The sequence below is a fragment of the Drosophila grimshawi genome, unplaced genomic scaffold (genome assembly GCF_018153295.1).
Source record: "Drosophila grimshawi isolate 15287-2541.00 unplaced genomic scaffold, ASM1815329v1 contig_1377, whole genome shotgun sequence".
Lineage (NCBI taxonomy): Eukaryota > Metazoa > Arthropoda > Insecta > Diptera > Drosophilidae > Drosophila > Drosophila grimshawi.
This window is the reverse complement of record NW_025062900.1, coordinates 9,493,150-9,516,101: the sequence shown is the minus strand read 5'-3', so window position 1 is coordinate 9,516,101 and position 22,952 is coordinate 9,493,150. Positions and strand designations below refer to the sequence as shown.

At 36.6% G+C, this 22,952-nt stretch overlaps 3 protein-coding genes across 7 annotated transcripts in view; all 3 read left to right on the top strand.

Moving 5' to 3' along the window:
* Positions 1–9,566, top strand: part of LOC6562687 (semaphorin-1A) — a 144,577-nt gene extending 135,011 nt beyond the window's left edge. For 2 of the 5 annotated variants that reach the window (XM_043214442.1, XM_043214444.1), the window contains exons 11-20: positions 1,612–1,694; positions 2,084–2,227; positions 2,346–2,457; positions 2,927–3,069; positions 3,146–3,274; positions 4,477–4,684; positions 4,790–5,063; positions 5,148–5,201; positions 8,287–8,359; positions 9,291–9,566. In XM_043214442.1, the coding sequence (XP_043070377.1) occupies positions 1,612–1,694; positions 2,084–2,227; positions 2,346–2,457; positions 2,927–3,069; positions 3,146–3,274; positions 4,477–4,684; positions 4,790–5,063; positions 5,148–5,201; positions 8,287–8,359; positions 9,291–9,472 (1,402 nt within the window). In that variant the 3' untranslated portion in view covers positions 9,473–9,566. Of the gene's footprint in view, positions 1–1,611; positions 1,695–2,083; positions 2,228–2,345; positions 2,458–2,926; positions 3,070–3,145; positions 3,275–4,476; positions 4,685–4,789; positions 5,064–5,147; positions 5,202–6,673; positions 6,737–6,898; positions 6,952–8,286; positions 8,360–9,290 lie in introns of those variants that run through there. The other 3 variants (XR_006246585.1, XR_006246584.1, XM_043214443.1) reach the window with 3 other exon arrangements.
* LOC122322461 lies at positions 9,494–13,486 on the top strand. Its single transcript, XM_043214737.1, has 2 exons — positions 9,494–10,191; positions 13,380–13,486. The coding sequence occupies exons 1-2, from the start codon at positions 9,494–9,496 to the stop codon at positions 13,441–13,443; spliced, it is 762 nt and encodes a 253-aa protein (XP_043070672.1). The 3' UTR covers positions 13,444–13,486.
* A 4,505-nt stretch (positions 13,487–17,991) lies between these two features.
* LOC6561688 (glutactin) lies at positions 17,992–22,382 on the top strand. The gene is made up of 2 exons (XM_001988608.3): positions 17,992–19,141; positions 19,495–22,382. The coding sequence occupies exons 1-2, from the start codon at positions 18,007–18,009 to the stop codon at positions 22,290–22,292; spliced, it is 3,933 nt and encodes a 1,310-aa protein (XP_001988644.1). The 5' UTR covers positions 17,992–18,006; the 3' UTR covers positions 22,293–22,382.
* The last annotated feature ends 570 nt before the right edge of the window (positions 22,383–22,952 follow it).

Genomic DNA, 22,952 nt, shown 5'->3' with positions numbered 1-22,952 from the left:
TTTATTACCGTTCCTTAAAATTTCTTGGCCACAAATTGTGAACTTTCTATCTGACTAATAAACGATTATTTTAAGTAGCAATGTATCAGTTTTCGGCCAATGCTTTCAGTTTTGCTTCTTGTTACTCATAATTGACTCATCATAAATTCAAAATAAATTAAATACCATCAACTTTTCATAACATACTGTTTGATTTGAAAATAGTTGATCCTTTTTTAACGTATTAAATGCAATCAATAATTGGACTTTCTTACATTTTAAACACAATGCGCAACTCTTTCAACTACAATTTCTGTTTAAGCAATCTGGTCGCAGCAGCAACAGCATTAGTATCTGTATTTTGTATTGCCAAATCTCAGTTGTGATTAATTTAAGCACACATATTGTTGTCATGCGCCAACGAGGCAACCGCAACAGAAATCACAAAATCACAAAATGGAGGCCATTTAAGTCATTTGCTGGACAAGGCAAAAAGCTGGGAAATTCTTTAGCCATTTAGAAAATTGAGCAACATAACTAAAACTCTGAAAACGAGATTTGTTAATTAACAATAAAACAATGCAGAAAGTCCTCAGCCCAAGGGGGTGGTTGCGGGTGCGGGGCTGGGCTCCAGTCCAGTTGAATCCATTTGCTATTGTGGATGTTGCCGTTGGGTTTTTTTTACCCGCTGCTGTTACTGTTGGCAAAGTCTCGTGCATGGCGAGCATTTGCATTTAAATAGAGGCAGCAACTCACACACACACACACACTGAGGCACAAATACATTCATAAAACAGTTGCACAAAAACCAACATGGAAGCAACAATAGACAAGGCAGCCAAGCGCACAGCCACAAATGTTGCCTGCAACAAGGACAACTGCAACAAAAACAACAACAACAACAACAACAACAACAACAACAACAGTAAAAACGCTAACGTTCAACATTTTTGTGGTGAAATCAGAGAGAAATTTCCGTTTTTATTTCATGTCTTCTGTTGTTGTTAGCTCGAATATGTTTTTACATACAAATACATTGTTGATGTTGATGTGTGTTCTGCTGCTGCTGCTGCTGCTGATGCTGCTGCTGCTACTATTACTGTTACTGTTGTAGTTGTAGTTGCTCTTGATGCTGTCGTAGTTGTTGCAACCGCTGTTGTGGTTTTTCGCCATTCTGTTTGTCACTCTTGCCCTCTGCACGGCTCACAGCGGCCATTTTTGGCGTCTCTCCTTTATTAATGGTGTCTAACCAAAAAAGCCAGCCGCCCATCCAGAATTTCCTGTTGTGTCATTCAGCTGGCAGCATTGACATGTTGTTTGCGGTTCAATTTGAGCATACGATTTCAAAGCTGGCTAAATACTCTGTGGCACAGCACTGGCCAACAAGAGTTTGCACTTTTCCAATTATGTCTAATGTAATAAATGCATTTTTATTTATTTATCTAATACATTTGCCAAGCACTCAGAATATATTTGTCTTATGTTGAACTCCTTTCAAATGATCATAGTTTTAAGCATTTATGAATATTTATCCTAAGAATTACATTTATTTTGTTTATCTCTAACGAAACGTATTAAATTTAAATTTAAATCATATTCTAAACTATCCGCTTTTCTGTGTTTCATTTACAGCTATCGGTTCACACAGATTGCGGTCGATGCTCAGATCAAAACGCCCGGCGGCAAGACATATGATGTGATTTTCGTTGGCACAGGTGAGGCATGGACAGTTGACGGGGCTCCCGGGCCAATTGTTCTGACAGTGATTGTCGTTAGAGTTGATAGCATTGCTTGATATGCTCCATGGAATCCATATACGCTGAATACCCTATGCATATGCGATGGATGGGTTGTATGGCTTATGTCTGTACAGATATTAATTAGTAAAAAGTAACCTTGACACATTTGTGTGAATATCTATATCGAAAGCTCTACTTACTTATTTGTACATATAACTAACCAGAAACCCTTAATCTAAGACTCGCATAGCTTTCATTTTTAGCAGACATTAACATTTCGAGCAGAACTTTATATATATACGATTTTTGTAAAAGAAAATTGTTAAACACATTGTTAAATTTGTACATTTCTACGTTTCAATTAGATCATGGTAAAATCATAAAATCCGTAAATGCTGAGTCTGCCGACTCGGCGGAAAAGGTCACATCGGTGGTGATTGAGGAGATCGATGTGCTGCCCAAAAGTGAACCGATTCGCAATTTGGAAATTGTGCGAACGATGCAATACGGTAAGTGCAGCCAGGTGCTGCAATGTTGAATGGGACTCAATTAAAAAGAAATGTGTAACGAGCAGATATTGTAAATTGTATATATTTATATATATGTGTGTGTGTGTGTAATTCGCAGATCAACCGAAAGATGGCAGCTACGACGATGGCAAATTAATCATTGTCACGGATAGTCAAGTGATAGCCATACAACTGCATCGATGTCACAACGACAAAATCACCAGCTGCAGGTAAGCGACAGACACAGACACACCTGAAACAAAATTGAATACAGCTCTCACAAAATGTGGAACAGATTGAAGCAATGAAATAAAAAGACGGAGATGGAGAGACGAGAAGTTCACAATATCAGCACAGACATTGACATTTTTATTTCATGTAACAATTTGCGTGACTTTCATGCATCGACTGGCTGCTGTCAGACAGGGAGACGAACGGACAGACAGACAGACAGACAGAGAGGGGAGGGAATTGATGTTGCAGCTCTTTCTCCTCTCAACTTTAGTGTCATTGGCATTTATCTGTCTGGGGGTTCTGGCCACTCAGCCTGCTGCAGTTGCTGTTGCAATATGGCAGCATTTTATGCGCATTTATGGCGTTTTACATCTCACAATTTGCAATATGTTTACACCATCGCATCGCTTAACCCCACTCTCTCTCTCTCTCTCCCTCTCTCTCTCTCTCTGTCTCTCTTTGTAGTGAATGCGTCGCATTGCAGGATCCGTACTGTGCCTGGGACAAAATAGCTGGCAAGTGTCGCTCCCATGGGGCGCCACGTTGGCTGGAGGAGAACTATTTCTATCAGAATGTGGCAACGGGTCAGCATGCGGCATGCCCCTCAGGTAAGTACAAATGACCAGCATCTGCCTGCCTGCCTGCCACACAAATTAAATCTCAAATTCTTGCCATGTCCTTTAGGCAAAATAAATTCAAAGGATGCCAATGTGGGGGAGCAGAAGGGCTTCCGCAACGACATGGATTTGCTGGATTCGCGTCGACAGAGCAAAGATCAGGAAATCATTGACAACATCGATAAGAACTTTGAAGGTAAATCCGAAAAATGTTTTATTCCCTGCCATATTCCACTATAAATAAATACATATATGTGCTTTGCATGAGTTGTATACATATTTACATATGTCATCCAAGTATTTATGTTAGCCACCCACATATTTACCAGTCTGTTGTCCTTTTTTAAATCACATATTTTTTATTTTTTTTATTTTCACTCATTTTTGCATGCCAGGTGCTTGTCGCCTGACTGCCTTCTGCTTGTTTTCCCCGCCCAGTTTGCATATTGCCACTTTATGCTTTTCAATTTCAATCAACATTTGCCCTGCACTTTATTCTAGTTGCTTTATTATATTCTTGAATGTAGCTAGACAGTAATCATATTTTCATTTTTTGCTGCTTTTTTTTTATTGCATTTTCTTTTTCCCCATTTCCATGCAGCACTTTTGTATTATTGTTGATTTTATGCTTGTTTTTAACGAGCTAAGCTACCTGAATTTCAAATGCGGAATTTATCACATTTTAAGCAGTCTTTCATTAATGCACCTACAATTTTATGTACAAAAAATAATAATTATAAAATGCAAATTCTCTAATTATCAGTTATCAATTATAAACTCGCTCGACTTTTTCCCCCCATCTGTGCAGTACTTTAAAGTTAGAAATTCTTATAACTTTACTTGACTTAACAAATTTGATAGTAATTAAATCAAAATTTGACATACTTTTAACAATATTTCTCTTTTATGGGTTTAAATTAGTTAATTTGTCAGATTAATCCACATTTGTCATCATCTTCATTCACTTAGCTTTATTTTGGACTAATATAATTAATAATTAAATTAAGACCTTCATGTATATACAATGTAAAAGAAATTTACAAAAATTGTTGTTGTTCTTTGTATTAACTCGGTTTTGTCTACTTCTTGTTCTTGTTTCATTTCATTTATTGATCTTTCAACATTTTGTTGAAACACGCGCTAATTTGGGCGTTGTTCGTTCTATGTTTCGGTGTTTCGATGTTTCGATGTTTGGATGTTTATTGATGTCGTTACAATACGGATTCTATACGTAACCGTAATCCTACTTGCAAAAATGACTCCAAAAACAAACAAAAAATTCAATTTTTAATACATACAATTTGATGTTCGATGTATCAATTCAATAAAAAAAACTGTAAATCGTATCGTATATTGGATTACTCGCTATCGATAAATATGTCCATTCACTAATCAAAGGTCCACAAATTTCCGCAGATATTATCAATGCTCAATATACAGTGGAGACTCTGGTGATGGCCGTGCTGGCCGGTTCGATATTCTCACTGCTGGTGGGATTCTTTACGGGCTACTTCTGTGGTCGACGCTGCCACAAGGACGAGGATGACAATCTGCCATATCCTGACACAGAATATGAATACTTTGAGCAGCGCCAGAATGTGAACAGGTGAACTAAAGAATTTGTGAAATTTCTAAAAAATATTAGAGTAGTATTACCAGCAAGTATTTTGTTAAAATTATACTAAAACTTGCATTGATTTTGGCCAAATAGTTTTCCATCGTCGTGCCGCATACAGCAAGAGCCGAAGCTGCTGCCCCAGGTTGAGGAGGTGACGTATGCGGAACCGGTGCTGCTGCCACAGCCACCGCCGCAGAACAAGATGCACTCGCCGAAGAATACGCTACGCAAGCCGCCGATGATGCAACAGATGCACCAGGGCCCCAACTCGGAAACGCTCTTCCAGTTCCAGCCGGATGGCTATAATACCCAGCAAACATATCGCGGACGCGACAACTTTGGCACGTTGCGCTCCCACCAGGTGATGGTGAGTCCCAAAACCCACAAATTTATTTCCATTTCCATTTCCATTTGAGGGAAACTTGATACTCATTCGATTTTATCATTGCAGGGCGATAATTATAGACGCGGCGATGGCTTTTCAACCACTCGCAGCGTTAAGAAGGTGAGTTGTCGCATTTCGTAGTGCCTGTTGTAAATGTTTTCAAATATATATATATATATATTATTCATTTTCATTTTCAATGTATACTAATCTCTATTCTAATCGTATCCATTGATCTCTTTTCGATGTTGTTGACATTTTGACATTTAGTATATACTAAAAACGAATCCTTGTGGTGCGCTTGTATTTGATTGAACTCTCACTCAATCGTCGATTGGTGTATTTCTTAGACTCACTCTTCAACTTGTTGTGTCTCCATCTCTGCATCTATCTATCTATCTGTGTGTGTGTGCGTGTGCGTGTATGTGTGTGTGTGTGTGTTTCTGTGAGTGTGTGCCTATATATATATATATATCTATCTGTGTAATATAGAACTAATCTCATGCTCACCTCTCACAGCAGCCATTTTTGCAATTACTTTTCAACTTTTTTTTTGATTTTGTAGACTTGCCATTTTTGCAATTACTTTTCAACTTGTTTTTGATTTTGTAGACTTGCAATGCTTCAAATCACAAATTAGCCGCATGTTATTAATCAAATTGATTTGTTTATTAATTTTTACTGCATTTCTATATGCTTTGACATATCAAAGCAGCATATCCACTATTTAAACGTCATTATTTTGATTTATTGTTTTAGTTTATTTGTAATTTTGACTAAGCAAAAACTGTATTCTTATTTTTATAATATATTAATCGAATATTTATACCTTTACTTTGATTTATTTAAATCAGTTTAATGCATTTAATTTTGAGTCAATTTGTTGTTTATTATTAACAAAGCATTAGTTAACCAATATCTTCTCCATAAATTATAATTCTATAAACACTTAATACTTATGAATATATGTATGTTTATCAGCCGCTCACTATTACAATCATAATCAACTTAAAAATCATATTATATCGTATATGTATCATCTTATATATGTAGCCCACTCACTCATCCATTTAACATAGTTTTGGACTATAGATAAGTGTCTGTAGACCCTTGTGTATATATATATAAACTGGATCAAGACCATTGTCCATATGCATGCCCATGCTCACCCTTCTCATATATATATATATATATACTTATATCTCATGTACATTGTTCCATCAATCTGTTTCTCGACTTGATTATTTTTGTCTGGGGTTTTGTTATTTGTACGATATTCGCTGACGTTCTAGAAATACACCAATCTTTCGAAATGGGCGATTGCGAGTCTATTGCAGGCGTCTCTCTAAGCATTTTGTATAGTTGAATTTCTGCTCTGAGACATTTATATACTACTCTAAATAACTTCTATTGCTGAACTACTTTTCAAAACACACACACACACGAAAACACATCCACACTCTAATCACATCCACCTCTAACGAACACTGTCGAATTGATAGTTGAGCTGTCAAACTGTCAAATGTGGACAACAAGCAACCAAAATACCAAATCTCTATCTATCTTTTCTTCTTCTTCCCTTTTTTCATTAGGTTTACCTTTGAGACGGGAGTGGGGCGGCTGAAACCAGTCAGGGACTAATTACCCAAAATATGGTAAATACCTACGCATAACTAAAGAAAATTTAGTTAATTTGTTTCCTTATTTCCATTTTGTGTTGGTTTTCTTCTTCTTTTTTTCTTGTTATTTAAACATTATAATTTTATTTTAATTTATTGATTCATTTATTGATACGGCTGACAAAATTTGCTCTATAGCTGCAATGTGGATACCCTCGATTTCAAGATCAACTGAAATTCGAAACTCAAAAGTAAATTAGCAAAAGAATTTGCTTACAATTTTTATTATGATATTCTCTGCAAAATTTGGTTTGAACACCTACGAATCTTCTTCTTTAATATCATCTACTTTATTAAGAATACACCCAGCACAGTTTTTTTGCGAAATTTGATTTATCTCACTAATAACTGTAAACTACGTTTTGGAATGCCATTTTTTTTTTTGTTAGTTTTTCTGTACTTTACTCGAGAACGGACCGCGAACCATTATTTATTATACTCATTATACTCAGCTTATCTCGGACAAAATTATTGATCCCCAATCCGAACGGCTTTATCCAGTCAGTCAATCATTCAATCAGTCAATCAGACAATCAGTCAATCAGTCAGCCAGCCCGCGCCCAACTCGAGGCTTCGTTGCTTTTGCCAGCGGCAGGGTTCCAAACACCTGTGCCATTGATAGTCGATAATCGATAATTGGTTATCGATAATTGATCATCGATTATTTGTATGCGTGCATCTCTCTCCATCTCTCTGCGTGTATGAGCTGTGTGTGCCTGTAGCCTTTGTAACCCACTCCTCATCCACACTTGCATAGGTTGGCAACTCTTGAACTCTTGAACTCTACTTCTGCATGGGCGTATTAGTTATATATTACACCCGATCCATTGATCCAAAATAAAACCGATAAGCAACCATTAGCCAAGGAATGTGTGTGCATTTGAGCTTAGATACTTAAAATATTCACAATATATGATTATGTTAATGTATTTGCAACACTCCTCAAAATACTACCTAATACCAAACCAACCACAAAAGAACAACAAACATATATAGAAGTACTCGTAATTTACTCACTTGTAATACTAGTCTATTTTCAGTTTATTGCCTGCTACTACTCACAATTAAAAAATAAGAACGTGTTTAGGTTCTTCTTGAAATATTACACTGATATTTCGAGTAAATTGCACTTTAAAGATCAGAATATCAAATTATACGCAACAAATAAGAAATGTATGTAATTATTTTGCAAAATTATTGTTCAAGTCTGTCCGAGCTAATGACGATCATAGTCTGAGCTGAGCTGAGTAAACAACTGAATATTGGAATTTATACGTTTGGTTTTAAGTATTTAGATGTAGTTTGATTTCGATCTTTAAAGATGGTTTTTGATTATCAATCAAATTCGAGCCAAAAATTCAATGCAAAACAATTTTCCAGTTGATTTTTCTTTCATATTTCTCTATTTGAAATACAATACAAAATTTAGCAATTTTCGTTTATAAATGATACCAATTAAAAAATAACAAAACAAAAAAAAAACGTGAAAAGAGAATATATAAAACAAATTATATCACCACTCCTAGGCTGTAAACAACACAAACACACGAAACAGAAGTCTTGGTCGCGCAAGAAGACAGCCGCCCCGTCACGGTATCGGTAAGTTTATCATTTTCATTTTTCATTTCAATTTCCAAATTTCAGTTGAACATTTTTTTAATTAAGTCGCATACATACACATATTACACTAAGGCCAACGCTTCTCTGCATTCGAACTGAATTGTCCTTTTCGCTGTCCTTGACTATCACTCTCTCTCTCTCTCTTTATCTCTATCTCTGTCTTTGTCTTTGCCTTGCTGTCTATATGTATGTATCAGACACCAGTGCTGTAGTTTTTACTTTAATTTTAGCCAATTTACCAACAATTTGACACATCAAATGTAGCTGATCGACTCGAAAAAAAGACTCTTATAAGAAAAAAGTGAATTAACAAAAATTCAAATTCTAAACTTATTTTACATTTTCGTTTGACAATATTTATAAATTAATAATTATATGTACGTTAAAATAACTCTCAAGAAATACTTGACTGTTCATTTAGGGCTTTTCTTCAAATACATTTAAAGAGCTAACAGACAAAACAATGGTTTTCCCTACTAAATTTCCCAATAAGAAATATTCTTTATTTAATTTATTTATAACTTATATTTTGTATCTACGTATGAGCGGGTGTGTCTGTGTATTTGTATATTTGTGCATGTTGCAACGAACTCAATGTTACATTAAACTTGTTTAAAATAGATTTGAGAAAAATAAATATTAAATGTTGTATACACAATAATAATTTATGTGTATGTTTGCACTATTTGTGTGTACGTATTTGATGTGTACCTCAATTATATTTGTGTTGTTGCAACATGCTACTCTCTCTCTCTCTCTCTCTCTCTCTCTTTCTCTCTCTCTTTGAGTCACTCTCCTCCTGTTTGTGTGTGTGTGTGTGTGTTGCGACTTTGCATAAGTGCTCTTCAAACAGCTGAACTCAATTGACCTAACATTGTTTCTTTTTTGTGTTCCGTTTACATTATTGCAGTAACTCAGCACCGTTCAAATAGCCCACAGCAACAGCAGCCACAGCAGCCACAGGCACAGACGCACTCCAGCTCTGGCTCATCGCCAGTAATGTCAAATAGCAGCTCCAGTCCAGCGCCGCCATCCAGCAGTCCCAGTCCACAGGAGAGCCCCAAGAATTGCAGTTACATTTACCGTGATTGATTGATATGTAACACCAAATCGATGCCACTCATCCAGGCGTTGCACACGCCCACGCCCACACCCACACCAACGTCCACAGAACACCAGCAACAACAAGAACAACACCAGGAGAAACAGCAACAACATCAACAGCAAATCCTGGCCAACAAGCAGCTTGCCAAGTCCATGCCCGTAACGCCCATACAGCCGCAATCACCGACAGATCCAATGGATGCTCATTTTATGCTCATGCCACGTTCACCTTCATACGAACTATACGAGCCCTCGCCAACAGCGCCCCACGCACTCTTTCGACATGCCCACTCCGATGAAGATGACGAAGACGACGACGACGACGATGTCTTGGATTTGGATGCAGTGGACACCTCATCGCTGGCTATGATAACACCGCCGCCGCCATACGATACGCCACAGTTGGCATTGGCCAGCGATAGTTTGGGTGCTGTTGCCGCACCGCCTTTGCCACCGCCGCGCAGATTTCGTTTTGGCAATCGTGAGCTGTTCAGCATGAGTCCGGGTACGCCCAAGTCGAATGCCATAACGCCCACAAAGCTGAGTGCCGCTGCTGCAGCCATGTTTGCCACACCACAAATGGTGCAGTTGAATCGAAAATGGGCGCATCTACAGCGGAAACGGCGACGGCGCAACAGCAGCAATGGTGACTCCAAGGAACTGGACAAGCTCGTCCTGCAGTCTGTCGATTGGGATGAGAATGAGATGTATTAGCCGCTTTGATTCTTCTCACACATTTCCAGTGATTCACTTCTCCTAACACTCCTAATCCAACTCCTCCTAAACTGTACTTGTAGCAATCTTAACCCATTTATAGCTCACCAAATGTATCGATAGAACTATGTGAAATTTGTACTTTCTGTAAAATAAATTAGCCTGCGATACACACACACACACACAGACGCACTCACGTATTTTATAGCCATACAAAATGTTTGCAGTTAATATTTATAATTTATGCCAATTTTAGATGCGACTTTACATTAAGACTACAATATGCAAACACATACATCAGATACTTAGAACTGCCAATCAATCCATCAATGCTTGCCGCAGTTGAGGGTTGCTCAAAGTGTTTTTGTTATTTGTTCTTATTTCATATTTACAATTTTAATTTTTGATTCAGCTTGTATTTGTGTTTACCCCACAAAAAAAGACAATTTGAACAATTTAATTTTAAGTTTTGACATTTGATCTTAAATTACAGAAATGAAAATAATTTAAAAGGCAACCCTCCACGCAAGTTTTGTAAGAGATCTGGGCGCTTAGCTAATGGATGTGGCATAGAAACACAAATTTATACTACAGTTACAGATGAGATACAGATGAGTTTTCTTTTGCTAAAAATATGTATGTATGTAGGTACATACTTAGAGTGTAAAGGGATACCCAACTAAACATATAAAGTAAATAGTTCGCATTTTTGAAATTATTACAGATTTATGATATATCTACACAGAACAGCAGCAAACAGCAATAAGAAATATACACAAGATTTATAAATAGTTATACAGAAACTTAGCCTAAACACATACAAACATACATATATACATATATGTATATATACCAAGAGCTGCTAATTATACGAATATGCATAAATTCGAGTAGGCAAACAAAAAAAGAAAACTGTTGTGAAAAAGAGTCAGAGCAAAAACAAAAGAATGCTCGAAGCAATGCTATGTAGAAAAGTAAAAAAAATATTGTTAATTGACATAACACATAAAACGGCGGCATATTTTACATGATGATGATGATGATGATGATATACTCAGAAATTAGTAGACATGTACAGTTTTTTGAACGAGAATCATTAGGGATTTCCAATGCGATTTGTAAATAATATTAGACACAACAACAATTGTGTATTCAACAAAATCACACACTAAAACTTACAAAAATATTATACAATACATACAATTTTTGCATTTAAAACGACAACAAACAAACGAAAAAAATAGTAAAAATATACAAAAGCAAAAAGTTATGAAAACAAACAACAACAAAAAAAAAAAAAAAACAAAAACAAAAAAACAAAAAAAAGAACAAAATGAAAAAAAAAAACGAAACGCTTATTACTGATTTACAAATAAGTAAAGTAAAATACCAAAATAGTTAAACAAAACAAAACAAAACAAGTTAATTCTTAAAATCTAAGATATACTCGTAAAACACACACACACACACACACACACACACAAAACTAAGTACATACTTACATACATGCAAATATGTAACCGAAGAAAATTTGTTCTTGTTTTTGCTTTGTCGTGTTTGTTTATTGCTGCTTGATGATTACAACTACTACAATCTGTGTAAATAATAATAATAACTGAATTGTGCATTTTACTTTACATCTAGTATATGAATAGCTTCAATGGAACTGCCAACAGCTTACATTTCATTACACTCTGCGGGGCTACGTAGCTTATAAATTTATTCAACCTACATATAAGGCGAACAGTAGACTTTCTAAACACACGATACCTACTATTAAATAGCAAACCGAATATATATATATATATATACCATATACCTAGGTACATAGAAGAGCTCATAAGTCTACATCATTTGTCCTACAAAACTCAGATACATGCTTGAACAATGTAACAGATCATTTTTGTAAGGGAGATCAAGAGAGTCAATTTCATTTGCCGCCTTATGCTTTTATATGTACTTCATTCTTTCAATTGCATACAAGTACAATAATGCCTATATATATAACCAACTGATCTACTACTACATAAATTGTATAAAATGTACAGCATTATAGAAATGTATAACATATGTACATATGTGCGATATGTGCCATAAATAGTAAAGAAATGCGAGTGGATGCGATTAAATAGACTTACTACACTAACACCCTATAAACACTGATATGTTTCGATCTTAAGTTGCTTTCATCATTTTCAACACTTTATCTTGGTATACATTATGTTGATTTATTCAATAAAAGCAATACAAACCTAATTCATTCAATATCTCAGTTTGTATATACAAAAATCAATATGCATTCTAACTTTACCAATTTGACGAATTGTCAGTCAAGTTTATCATTTTGCTAATGTTTTAGTAAAAAAAAAAAACAAAAAAAAAACATTTCTTATAAAGTGATCGATCAAAAGATAGTGAAAAGCATAACGTAACATTAGCTATAGAGACTTTACAAGTATATTTGAACATTAACATAGAAAACTTTGCAAATATTCAAGAGTAAATCGCTAAATGAAACACGTTTCTCTTTCATAGTATAAGCCAATAAATGAGAAAAGATATTTTGTATAAAGCTTAAAGGAAACGATTACACAGAATTAAGACAAACACAAAAACAAAAAACAAAAAAACAAAAAGAAAAACAAAATAATAAACTGGAACTTTACGTTCTGCATTGCAAATAAGCAAAACGAAAAGAAAGCGTAGTAATATCTAAATCAAAGCAAATGTATAAAAAAAAAAATGGATGAAACCAAAACAAAACCAGAAGAAATACAAATAACCTTAGAATAAACAGTATTTGAAAATATAAGCATGTAATTTCGAAAGAAACTAGCACATTTGTATGTATTTTTTGATTTGGTTTTCATCAGCAAGTTCATATATATATTGATTTATTTTGGCCCAATTGATAAGCTTAAGTTAATTGCATTTAGAGAGCCAAAGACACATTTTAAGTTATCATTGATATTTAATTATATTTATATTATATTTCATATGCATTTATCAGTTTGTTAGTGTACATACAACTATGTATCTGTAAATTTAAGTTTTATATTATTTTATTATACTGATTTGGTTGCAATAAACAAAATTATACACTTATGCCAAAAATTATGAAATTCATTGTTTTTCTTTATGATTTTGATATAATTTTTCGTTTTCGTTTTCTAAAACTCAGATCTGAAAATCAAGTGTCGAATACTTCAAAAGCAATACAAACAACACGTAAACATATTAAGTAAGTAAGTAAAAATAATTGTTTAAATTACAACAGCAACAACTACAAAAAAAAAAAAAAAAAACAGCAGCAGCAACAACAAAAGAGAAAGAAGAAGAGCATAGAATTGAAGAAAACGTAGATTATGATAAACTAGCGACTCTACTAAAATCTAGAACTACATGAATAGCATTACATACGAGTACATACTACATACATATACATATACACATACTTATAAATTAAATCAGATCATTAACTTTTATACACTTTACATTTACATACCATATATACAAACATATATATACATACATAGTTCTACTTATGTATTTATATGTACATGCTATTAGTATGACAAGTATTGTAATTTAGATTCAAGCTACAATTAAAAAGGTTTTACAGTGTATGCCTACAGCAAGAGCAAGAACAAGATGAGTATATATATATATAGAACGAACAACAGTAAAAATTATTAACTATACACTCATAGAAGATGCATATATAGTAACTATCTATAAGAATATGCATACATACTTACAATTACAAAAACTAAAGAAAAAAAAAAAAAACAAACAAATACTTTATAGGACAAATTGTCTCGAAATGCTTTTAAAAAACAAATAATTGAAAATTGTAAGGAGGATTAAAAAGTATTTTACTAGTGACAAGAATTCATTTCTGTACTCTTTCTGCAAATTGCAAAACTTGTGAGACAAATGCCATGAAGTACTAAGGATAAATACAAAACGTAAACAAAATGAACATGAAATGAACAAAAAACGTAACGCAGCAATTTTTAGGAACGCAGCAAATGATAATTATAACAACAACTAATAATAAAATGCTGATGATAATGATGATAATGATGCATACTTTAAAGATATACCTAAGATAAACGACAAGATTTTTAACTTTTTCCATATAAGATGAACATGATTATGAACTATGTATGTACGAAACATTTGTAGCGAGCCCGTATTGCAATTTAGCAAAAAAAAAACAACAAAGATAATATTATAAAGACCGGCATTAAAAAATTAGTGAGAAAACAAAAAAAAAAAAAAACAAACAAAAAAACTCGTAGAGAACAGGCAGAAAGAATGATTGAAACTAAACATACACACCCAAATTTTCATTTATCATTAAATCGATATATATTCAAGTGCTTCTTACATAAAATAAAAAATATATATATATAAATATATATACACATACATGTGTATGATTACATATAGTATATTATTAAAAGGCATTACATAACGATAAACATGATGAAAACCAGAAAAAATATTACAAATAAAATGAATTAACTACTAATTAGACTTAAGCATTAAATTTACTATATTATTTATGAAACTTGAAAGCGAACTATTGTAGATTCAAATGCCTAATCGTTTTAAATTAGAGTATTCCGAGCTGGAACTGCAACTGGCTCTGGATCCGGACTGAGGAACAGGACCGCATTCCGTTTCCGGTTCGGAACTGGCTGTTGTCGGTCCGCGTGTCCGCGTTTTAGATGCGACACGAAGCGTTTGGTTTTTTAATTTGTAAGTAGCCTGCTATTAACTTGCAACGTAATCAATGCATTTTACTTAAACACTTGCGAGAAATCAATTTATATAATTATGTTAAGATTTTATAACGCAACAAATCTAAAATATATATATAAATACCACATACCACACCCATATACATACCTATGTGGGACTTTGTAAATACTTGACATACAAATCCATTGAAAATGATCAAATAAATAACCTTTCATTCGAAAAAAAAACACAACACAAAATCGATTTTCTCTATACATCATTTTTTCGGCCAACACACACACACACACACACACACACACTCACACACACTGAAGCACACACTGCTCCACAGTGAAAGATCTGTGGAAATACGACAAATTGTATGCTAGAAAAGAGTATGTTATGAATTCTTTAGCGTTTACAAATATGTAAGTTAAATTTAAATTTGAAATTGAATTTAAATTTAAATTGAAATTGTTGAATATGTAGCGCAAAAAACCAAACAAAATAAAACAAAACAAAACAAATGAGAAAAGCAAAAGAAAAAACCATTGAGTAAGCCATAATAGATGCGAGTATATATAGTATACATATTTAATCAACTAAGTTACGAAATGTAGACAGAAACACAAGAACGGTACTTCCAAGCAACTATAGAGCTACACAAACAAAACACAAAACTCAATCTTACATTTTTTGAAAATCACCCCCTCCTTCTGTTTGCAAGCTGCTATATATATTTATCGATACATATATATATTTATATATATATATCTATATATATAGTTAGTATTTTTATATAATGAACGCCATTGAAATGCTCAACATGTTGGTGTGTTCCCTTCAGTTTAATCACTCCTATTTTGAATATCGGGAATCGAGTACAATTGTAATTATGAATAATTACTTTATTCATGTTTTACAATTGAAAAAAAAAACAACAACGTTTTCATTTTGAATAGACTTGAAATCAAGCCCGCCAGAAATATTGATCTGCACTATTTTTAGTTGAACCAAACGCTTCAGACAAAAATATAAGAAATATTTGCAAAACACTTTCTTAAAATTTATTATTAAAAACAAAAACGAAAAAAAGAACATAAAACAAATGTTAGTAAAAAGACTGAACTACAAATAAAAATTATAAATGGAAAATAAAAACATTTATTAACATGAGGAACCTTTAAAACAAAAAAACAAAAATGCAAAGGGTTAATCATCATTTTCAAAATAATTACGCAAACCCCAATTTAGTTTAACTTCGGTACACATTTGAAATAAATGATTTAGTTCGATATTTGTATGTATATCATCTCTATTGTAAGAAGTTAACAATAATTATTTGTTAATATGCAATTATTTGTTAAGAAGTTCCTAAACGAATTGCATTTAAGTGTTGAGTCGGCGACATGAATATTAATCACTTTTGTAGATCTATCTGAAGACAGAACAACGGAACTTCTGCATTTGTTTATTGATGAATAATTTCAAGTATTTGTATTAAAATACATTATTGCTTACATATTTGTGTATATTTAAAATTGTATATGTATATGTATGTCATAGAACTTACGCACAAGTTTCATCCTTTCCGATACCAAAATCAGTTGAAGAAAACGCATTTAAGGCTTAGAAAATGGCAAAGATTAATCACAATACGTTTGTACCCATAAATACGTAAAGCCGTTGAGAATTTATTAAGCAATTTTATTGAAACATTTTTTTTTTGGGAATTATTTTATTTGGGTGACTTTTTTTGAGCTACCGTCTGCCTAAGCGTAAGGCGTAAGGCATAATCAGAATCTATAAGAGAAATACCTAAATACAAAACAAGAAATGAAGAAAATATATATACACAGAACACATACATACATACTACATACAATTGCTTTTAGCTTTCCTAGTCCTCTGATTTAAATACATATGTACACGTACATATGCACATACATATGTATGTACTTACCTACATAAATACATACATTCTTACATACATATATGAGGAAGCAGTGACTCTTCAAGTTTAATCTCAAAACCAAATGCAATCTGACCCAGGCTAAAAATAATGTCAAAAACTGATTTGATGAAAAAATCAAATCGGCATGAGCGAGAATGTGAATGGGAATCAGAATGAGAAATCGAGTTTGAATTAGAATTCGAATTTGATGAGGTACGAATTGAAATGATCAAAACATTAACAATTAACTGAAACTAATATAAATGAGAACAGCGCATTCGAGTGTTAAATTCAAAAGCAACACAAAACAAATTTAACAAAATATTATTAACAATTATTATATTGTACTATTATAACTGAAATATTTAGATGAAATGACGATTCTTAATTATAACATATTATTATAGAAACATACTGAAACAAAACGAAATGAAAAATGAACCGAAAACGATTAATAAATGAAAATATAGAGAATATTATATTATGAAACAAACTACTGATTTTTATTATTAGTTGGGCAGAACTTTAAGAATTAGAATCTGCATATGATGATTATTAAAATAAGCTTTAATTAAGTTTGGCTCTTGTACAAAAATGTGTTGCACAAGTCCCCATAAATCTTTAGCTCAATATATTTGTATAGGCATGATTGATTTATGATATTATGAAATCAATTCACTTTGATCCCATTATATACAAATTTCTCAGTACATTTAGCTTGCACATATTAATAATTAACAAAATTAAATAATGACCAGAAATAGTCAATCGCCCAGCTAATGCCGAGATAACCTCCAACCCCTCCGATCCAGTGACAGCCTTGTAGCACTTGCACCATTTTAAAAGATAGGCAAAGCGACGACAAGCGGAACCCGCAAATCTGGCGTACAGCAGCAATAAAAACTGTCCTCAAAACAAGATTAAAGCTGGCGACTAGAACAGCTTGGAACTGCTCAAAAGTATGCCTATCTCTGTGAATGCGTGTGTGTTGTGTCGGTCTGCCTTGGTATTGATGGGCGATTAAGTTTGAACTCTCGATTTCCTCGAGTCTGTCCGCAAACCAAATCAAAATCAGTTTCAATTTAGTCACGACGGAGTCGAGAACATGCAGCTGCTTAGCCTGTTGCTGTTGCTGTTAGTGTTGGGCATTTGCCACGCCCAGTTCGATGAGATATACAGTTATACGCCGCGGCCGCTTCGGCCAGCACCTTGGCTAGGGGAGGTTTTTAAGACGACCACGCCCCCTCCCCCAGCGCCACCAAGTGGTGGTGTTCATGTGCCCGGCGTGGGTGAGGTGAACGGATTGCCCAAATATAAGGTGATCAAGGGTCGACCCATCGATGCTTATTTGGGCATACGTTATGCTCAAGTGAACAGTGGCTTGGGACGCTTCCAGAAGGCCAGAGCTGTTCCTTATGCAGGTCGCATCGATGCCACCCAGATGAGTCCCAATTGCGCCCAGTTTCCAGAGAAGCAGCGTCTGCAGGAGGCCGAGGCGCGTGGCGAGAATGCTGACGATTGCCTCACTCTGAATATTTATGCGCCGGCTGGACCTCGAGAGCTGCCCGTTCTTGTCTTTGTGCATGGCGAGATGCTCTTCGATGGCAGCGCCGAGGAGGCACAACCCGATTATGTCCTCGAGCACGATGTGGTCCTGGTGTCCATCAACTATCGATTGGCACCATTTGGTTTTCTGAGTGCGCTCAGCGATGAGTTACCCGGAAATGTAGCCTTGTCCGATCTGCAGCTGGCACTCGAGTGGGTGCAACGTAATATTCGGTATTTTGGAGGCGCTTCTAGTCGGGTAACCCTGATTGGACAGGCCGGTGGTGCTACTTTGGCTCATGCACTTAGCTTGAGCCCACAGGCACAGCATCTCTTCCAGCAGCTCATCCTGCAGTCGGGCACTGCTCTGAATCCCTATCTGATCGATGAGCGTCCCCTCGAGACTCTGGCCACCTTCGCCAGCTTAGCTCGCTGCCCCACCGCCGGTCGGAATCTTGCCCCGCTCTACCAATGCCTGAATCGCATGCGCACCTCGCAGCTGGTGGAGATCTTCGAGCAGCTTTTCCGAAATAATGAGCCATTGGGCCTCAGCGCTTTGGGGGGCTTTAAGCTTGTCGTCGGTGATCGCCTGGGCTATTTACCCAATCATCCGGCTGCATTGGTCGCCAGCAACAATAGCACGAAACCGTTAATTGTTGGCGCCGCTAAGGATGCCAGCGCCTTTATTTTGTCAGGTAAGCTTTTCCATTTTATATAGCGTATTCGAGCCTTCCATCTTTTCAAAAGAAGAAAAGGAGGCACTTGTTTTGTATTAAAACATTTCTTGTACCCCTCTATCATTGATGATTTCCTCGTCGTATGTAGATTTCTTATATTCGATATCTATTTGTGTTCAAATCATATTTAAGCTGCTGGCGCACAATTAAGAGTATAAATATGTTGGATGAGCTCTGATTATTTCTTATGTAATGGTATAGTTTTGCTGAAATATAGCTAATTTTTGACTGATTCGACAGATCTTTAATCTTAAATGTATCTTTTATTTACACACATATTAATCCAATTGGCATTTATTTTAATTCAACAGGCTTCTATGATCAGATACAGAATCTGAATTCGCGCAACCTCAGTGATTACATCAATGTGATTCTGCGCCATACAGCACCACCACAGCACCACAAAGTCTGGCATGATTGGGCACTGCAGGAGATATTCACTCCGGAACAGAAGCGATATGTGAATACTAACAGCGTGGCTCAGGGGTTGCTCGAACTGAGCAATCTGATAATGTATCGGTCGCCCGTTATTGATACGATACGATTGTCGCATCAGAAGACCCCCGCGTATCTGTATACCTTCGACTATCGTGGGCAGTATCATCGCTTTGCGGACGTGAAAAATCCCCTGCCATTTGGAGTAGATGCCTCGCTCAGTGATGACAGTGTCTATCTGTTTCCCTATCCAGAGGAAACTAGCAAGCTCAATCCCGATGATATGTCGATAGCCCGTGCCCTGGTTGCCATGTGGGTGAGCTTTGCTCAGACTGGCATTCCGAATCCTAATCCTAATGTTTGGCCCAAGGCAACCTCTGAGTACGGTCCGTTTTTGCGTTTTACTAACTCGAAGCAAAACATTTTGGAACTGGATCAGCACTTTGGCGAGGGCATCAATATACCAAATCTGTATCCAATGTATTTTACTACAAGCAGAACTTCTTCAGGTACCACAACAACAACAAGGCGGCCGTATTCTGGACTGCCACCAGCGTATCCTGAGTATAATCCCAGGACACAGGAGGCACATTGGAAACAACAGATGCGCGAGCAAGAGGAACAGCTGGCGCGCGAAAATGAGAAACGCAGACTTGAGCAGCAACAACGAGAGGAGCAGTTGCAACAAGAGAATGCGCAGAGAGAACAGCTCGAACGCGATCAACGCCAACGATGGGCAGCAGAAGAGCTGGCACTGAAAGAGTACGAATTAAGGCAACAGCGCGAACGTGAGCAGCAACAGCGAGAGCAGCACGAACGAGAACAGCCCGATGCAACCCAGGAGCAACTGGATCCAGAACAAGAACAGCATTCAGAGGAGCAGCCCGACCAGGAGTCAAGATGGCAACAGGAACGCGAGCAGCAGCTAAGAGAGCAGCAGCGACGAGAGCAGCAGCAACGAGAGCAGCGGCAACGAGAGCAGCAGCAACGAGAGCAGCAGCAGCGAGAACAACAGCATCGACAGCAACCAGAAAGAGAACAAGAACAACCTGCACAACAACAACCACATTACTCACAATCAGATGTACCACCAGAGCCAAATGACTTCCCTACTTACGAAGATTATGTCAAGGCATACGAGCAGTGGGTGAGAGCAGCACAAGAGCAAGAACAACATCAGCAATCACAGGAGGAACGTGAAAGGGAGGCAAGAGAGCAAGAAGAACTTGAGCAGCAGCAACGAGAGCAACAAGATCGGCAGCAACAAGAGCGACCGCATCACGAAGAAGAACAGCCCGAAGCTACCGATGAGCAACCGGAGCCAGAACAAGAACAGCATTCACAGACGGTGCTCGATCAGGAGTTAAGATGGAAGCAGGTACTAGAACAGGATGAACGAGAGCTGCGGCAACGAGAGGAACGAGAATACGAGCAACGAGAGCAGCAGCGACGAGATCAGCAGCAGCGAGAGCAACAAGGAAGAGAACATCAAGAGCCTGCACAACAAGAACCACATTCTTCACAATCGGATGCTCCACCCGAACCAAATAACTTCCCTACTTACGAAGATTATGTCAAGGCATACGAGCAATGGGCAGGAGCAGCACAGGAACAAGAGCAACAGCAGCAATCACAAGAGGATAATGAGCAAGAGGCAAGAGATCAGCAAGAACGAGAGCAGCAGCTAAGACAAATAGAGCAAGAAGAGCTTGCAAAACATGCCTCCGAACCTGAGGGGAAACCATACCGATATGACTACAGTAGCGACACAAGTTATATGCTTGCTGTCGCAGAATGGGAAGCAGCAGGACCGGATTACAAGCCATATCAGCGTACACAAGAGGAAATTGAGGAAGATGCAAGGTATGAGCGAAAACGAAAGATACTAATGAATATGCGAAAAGACTATGAAGAGGGTGTACAACATCCCCGCGAACCTGGTGCGGAACCACGCACACATGAGTTCAATAACTTCGAGAGTTTTATTGCTGCTCACTCAAAATGGGAAGAAGAACATCCGGTTCAAAAGGAAGAACTGGAATCACCGGAGCAGCGAGCACAGCGGGACAGAGAAACGAGGGGGCGAGTGGAACAAGAGCGTCCACAACATCAGGTACTTGATTTGGAATTGACTCAGCCACAAAACGGTTACGATAACTTCAACGATTATGTCAATGGTCGCGCACTTTTGACAGCAGCAAGACAGGATCGAGATCAACAACAGCAATCACAGGAGGAGCGTGAGCAGCAGGCAAGGGAGCAGTACATCCGTGAGCAACAGCAGCGACACCAGCTAGAAAGAGAACAGGAAGAACAAGAGCGTGCACAATATGAGCCCCATGACGACTATTTCCTTAATGCTTCACCATGGCCAGAAGCAGGCCAGGAGCAAGATCAACAACAGCAATCACAGGAGGAGTATGATCAGGAGGCAAGAGAGCAACAGGAACGAGAGCAGCGGGAACGAGAGCAGCTAGAAAGAGAGGAACAACAACGCTCGGATGCGCAGCCAGACACAGACACCTATGGACTGGACGATAGTGATTTGAACGCTGATCTTTGGCCACAGGCAAGCGAGGAGGAAGAGGCTGACAGGTATCCAGAATATTCAAATGGTCACAACTATCCACAACGAGTTAAGCTGATGCGCAGACATCCGCGCCTGAGGTCTTAGAACTTGCTGGCCATTACTTAATGCCGATTTTAAATAGTCTATAGAACAATGTACACAGTAAAAATTTCTTAAATAAATATTATTCATATATTTAAGTGTATACTATATTGCTAACAAGCAAACTGATTTTGGCCTTCATCAGCGAAGTTTAAAACAGCTACTTATCCGAGTGCATTTACCAAATTTGCTTGTTAGCCGAGACTCACACCAATTAACTGGGTAGCTTTATCATAAAAAGTAAGCAGTGTAAGAATAAGAACAGTGAAGTTTAAAAGCAGAATCTCACAACTGTTAGCTGCTTGGCATGCGATTCTAAAGTAAGCAGTGCAAAGCTAATTCGAAGGTAAAATAAAATAAAAAAACAACTTTGCGTGATCCAGATTATCGGGTGACCCATATACGCCCAAATTGAAGGCGTCCTCTTGCGCTGTTGTTGCGCTGTTGTCAAATCTCCGTTCACCTTTTCCACTTAACTAAAACTTGATTAGTCTTACACATATTTATATAAGCACAGATCTAACAGATCTAAAAACAAATCATTCATTTACAAATATCTATAATTATAATAATTATAGAATTATGAAGTTAGAAATACCAGAACCATTTTTTATGAAGTTTTTAGTATATATTAGCAGAGTATCTCATAGTCGAGAAGATCTG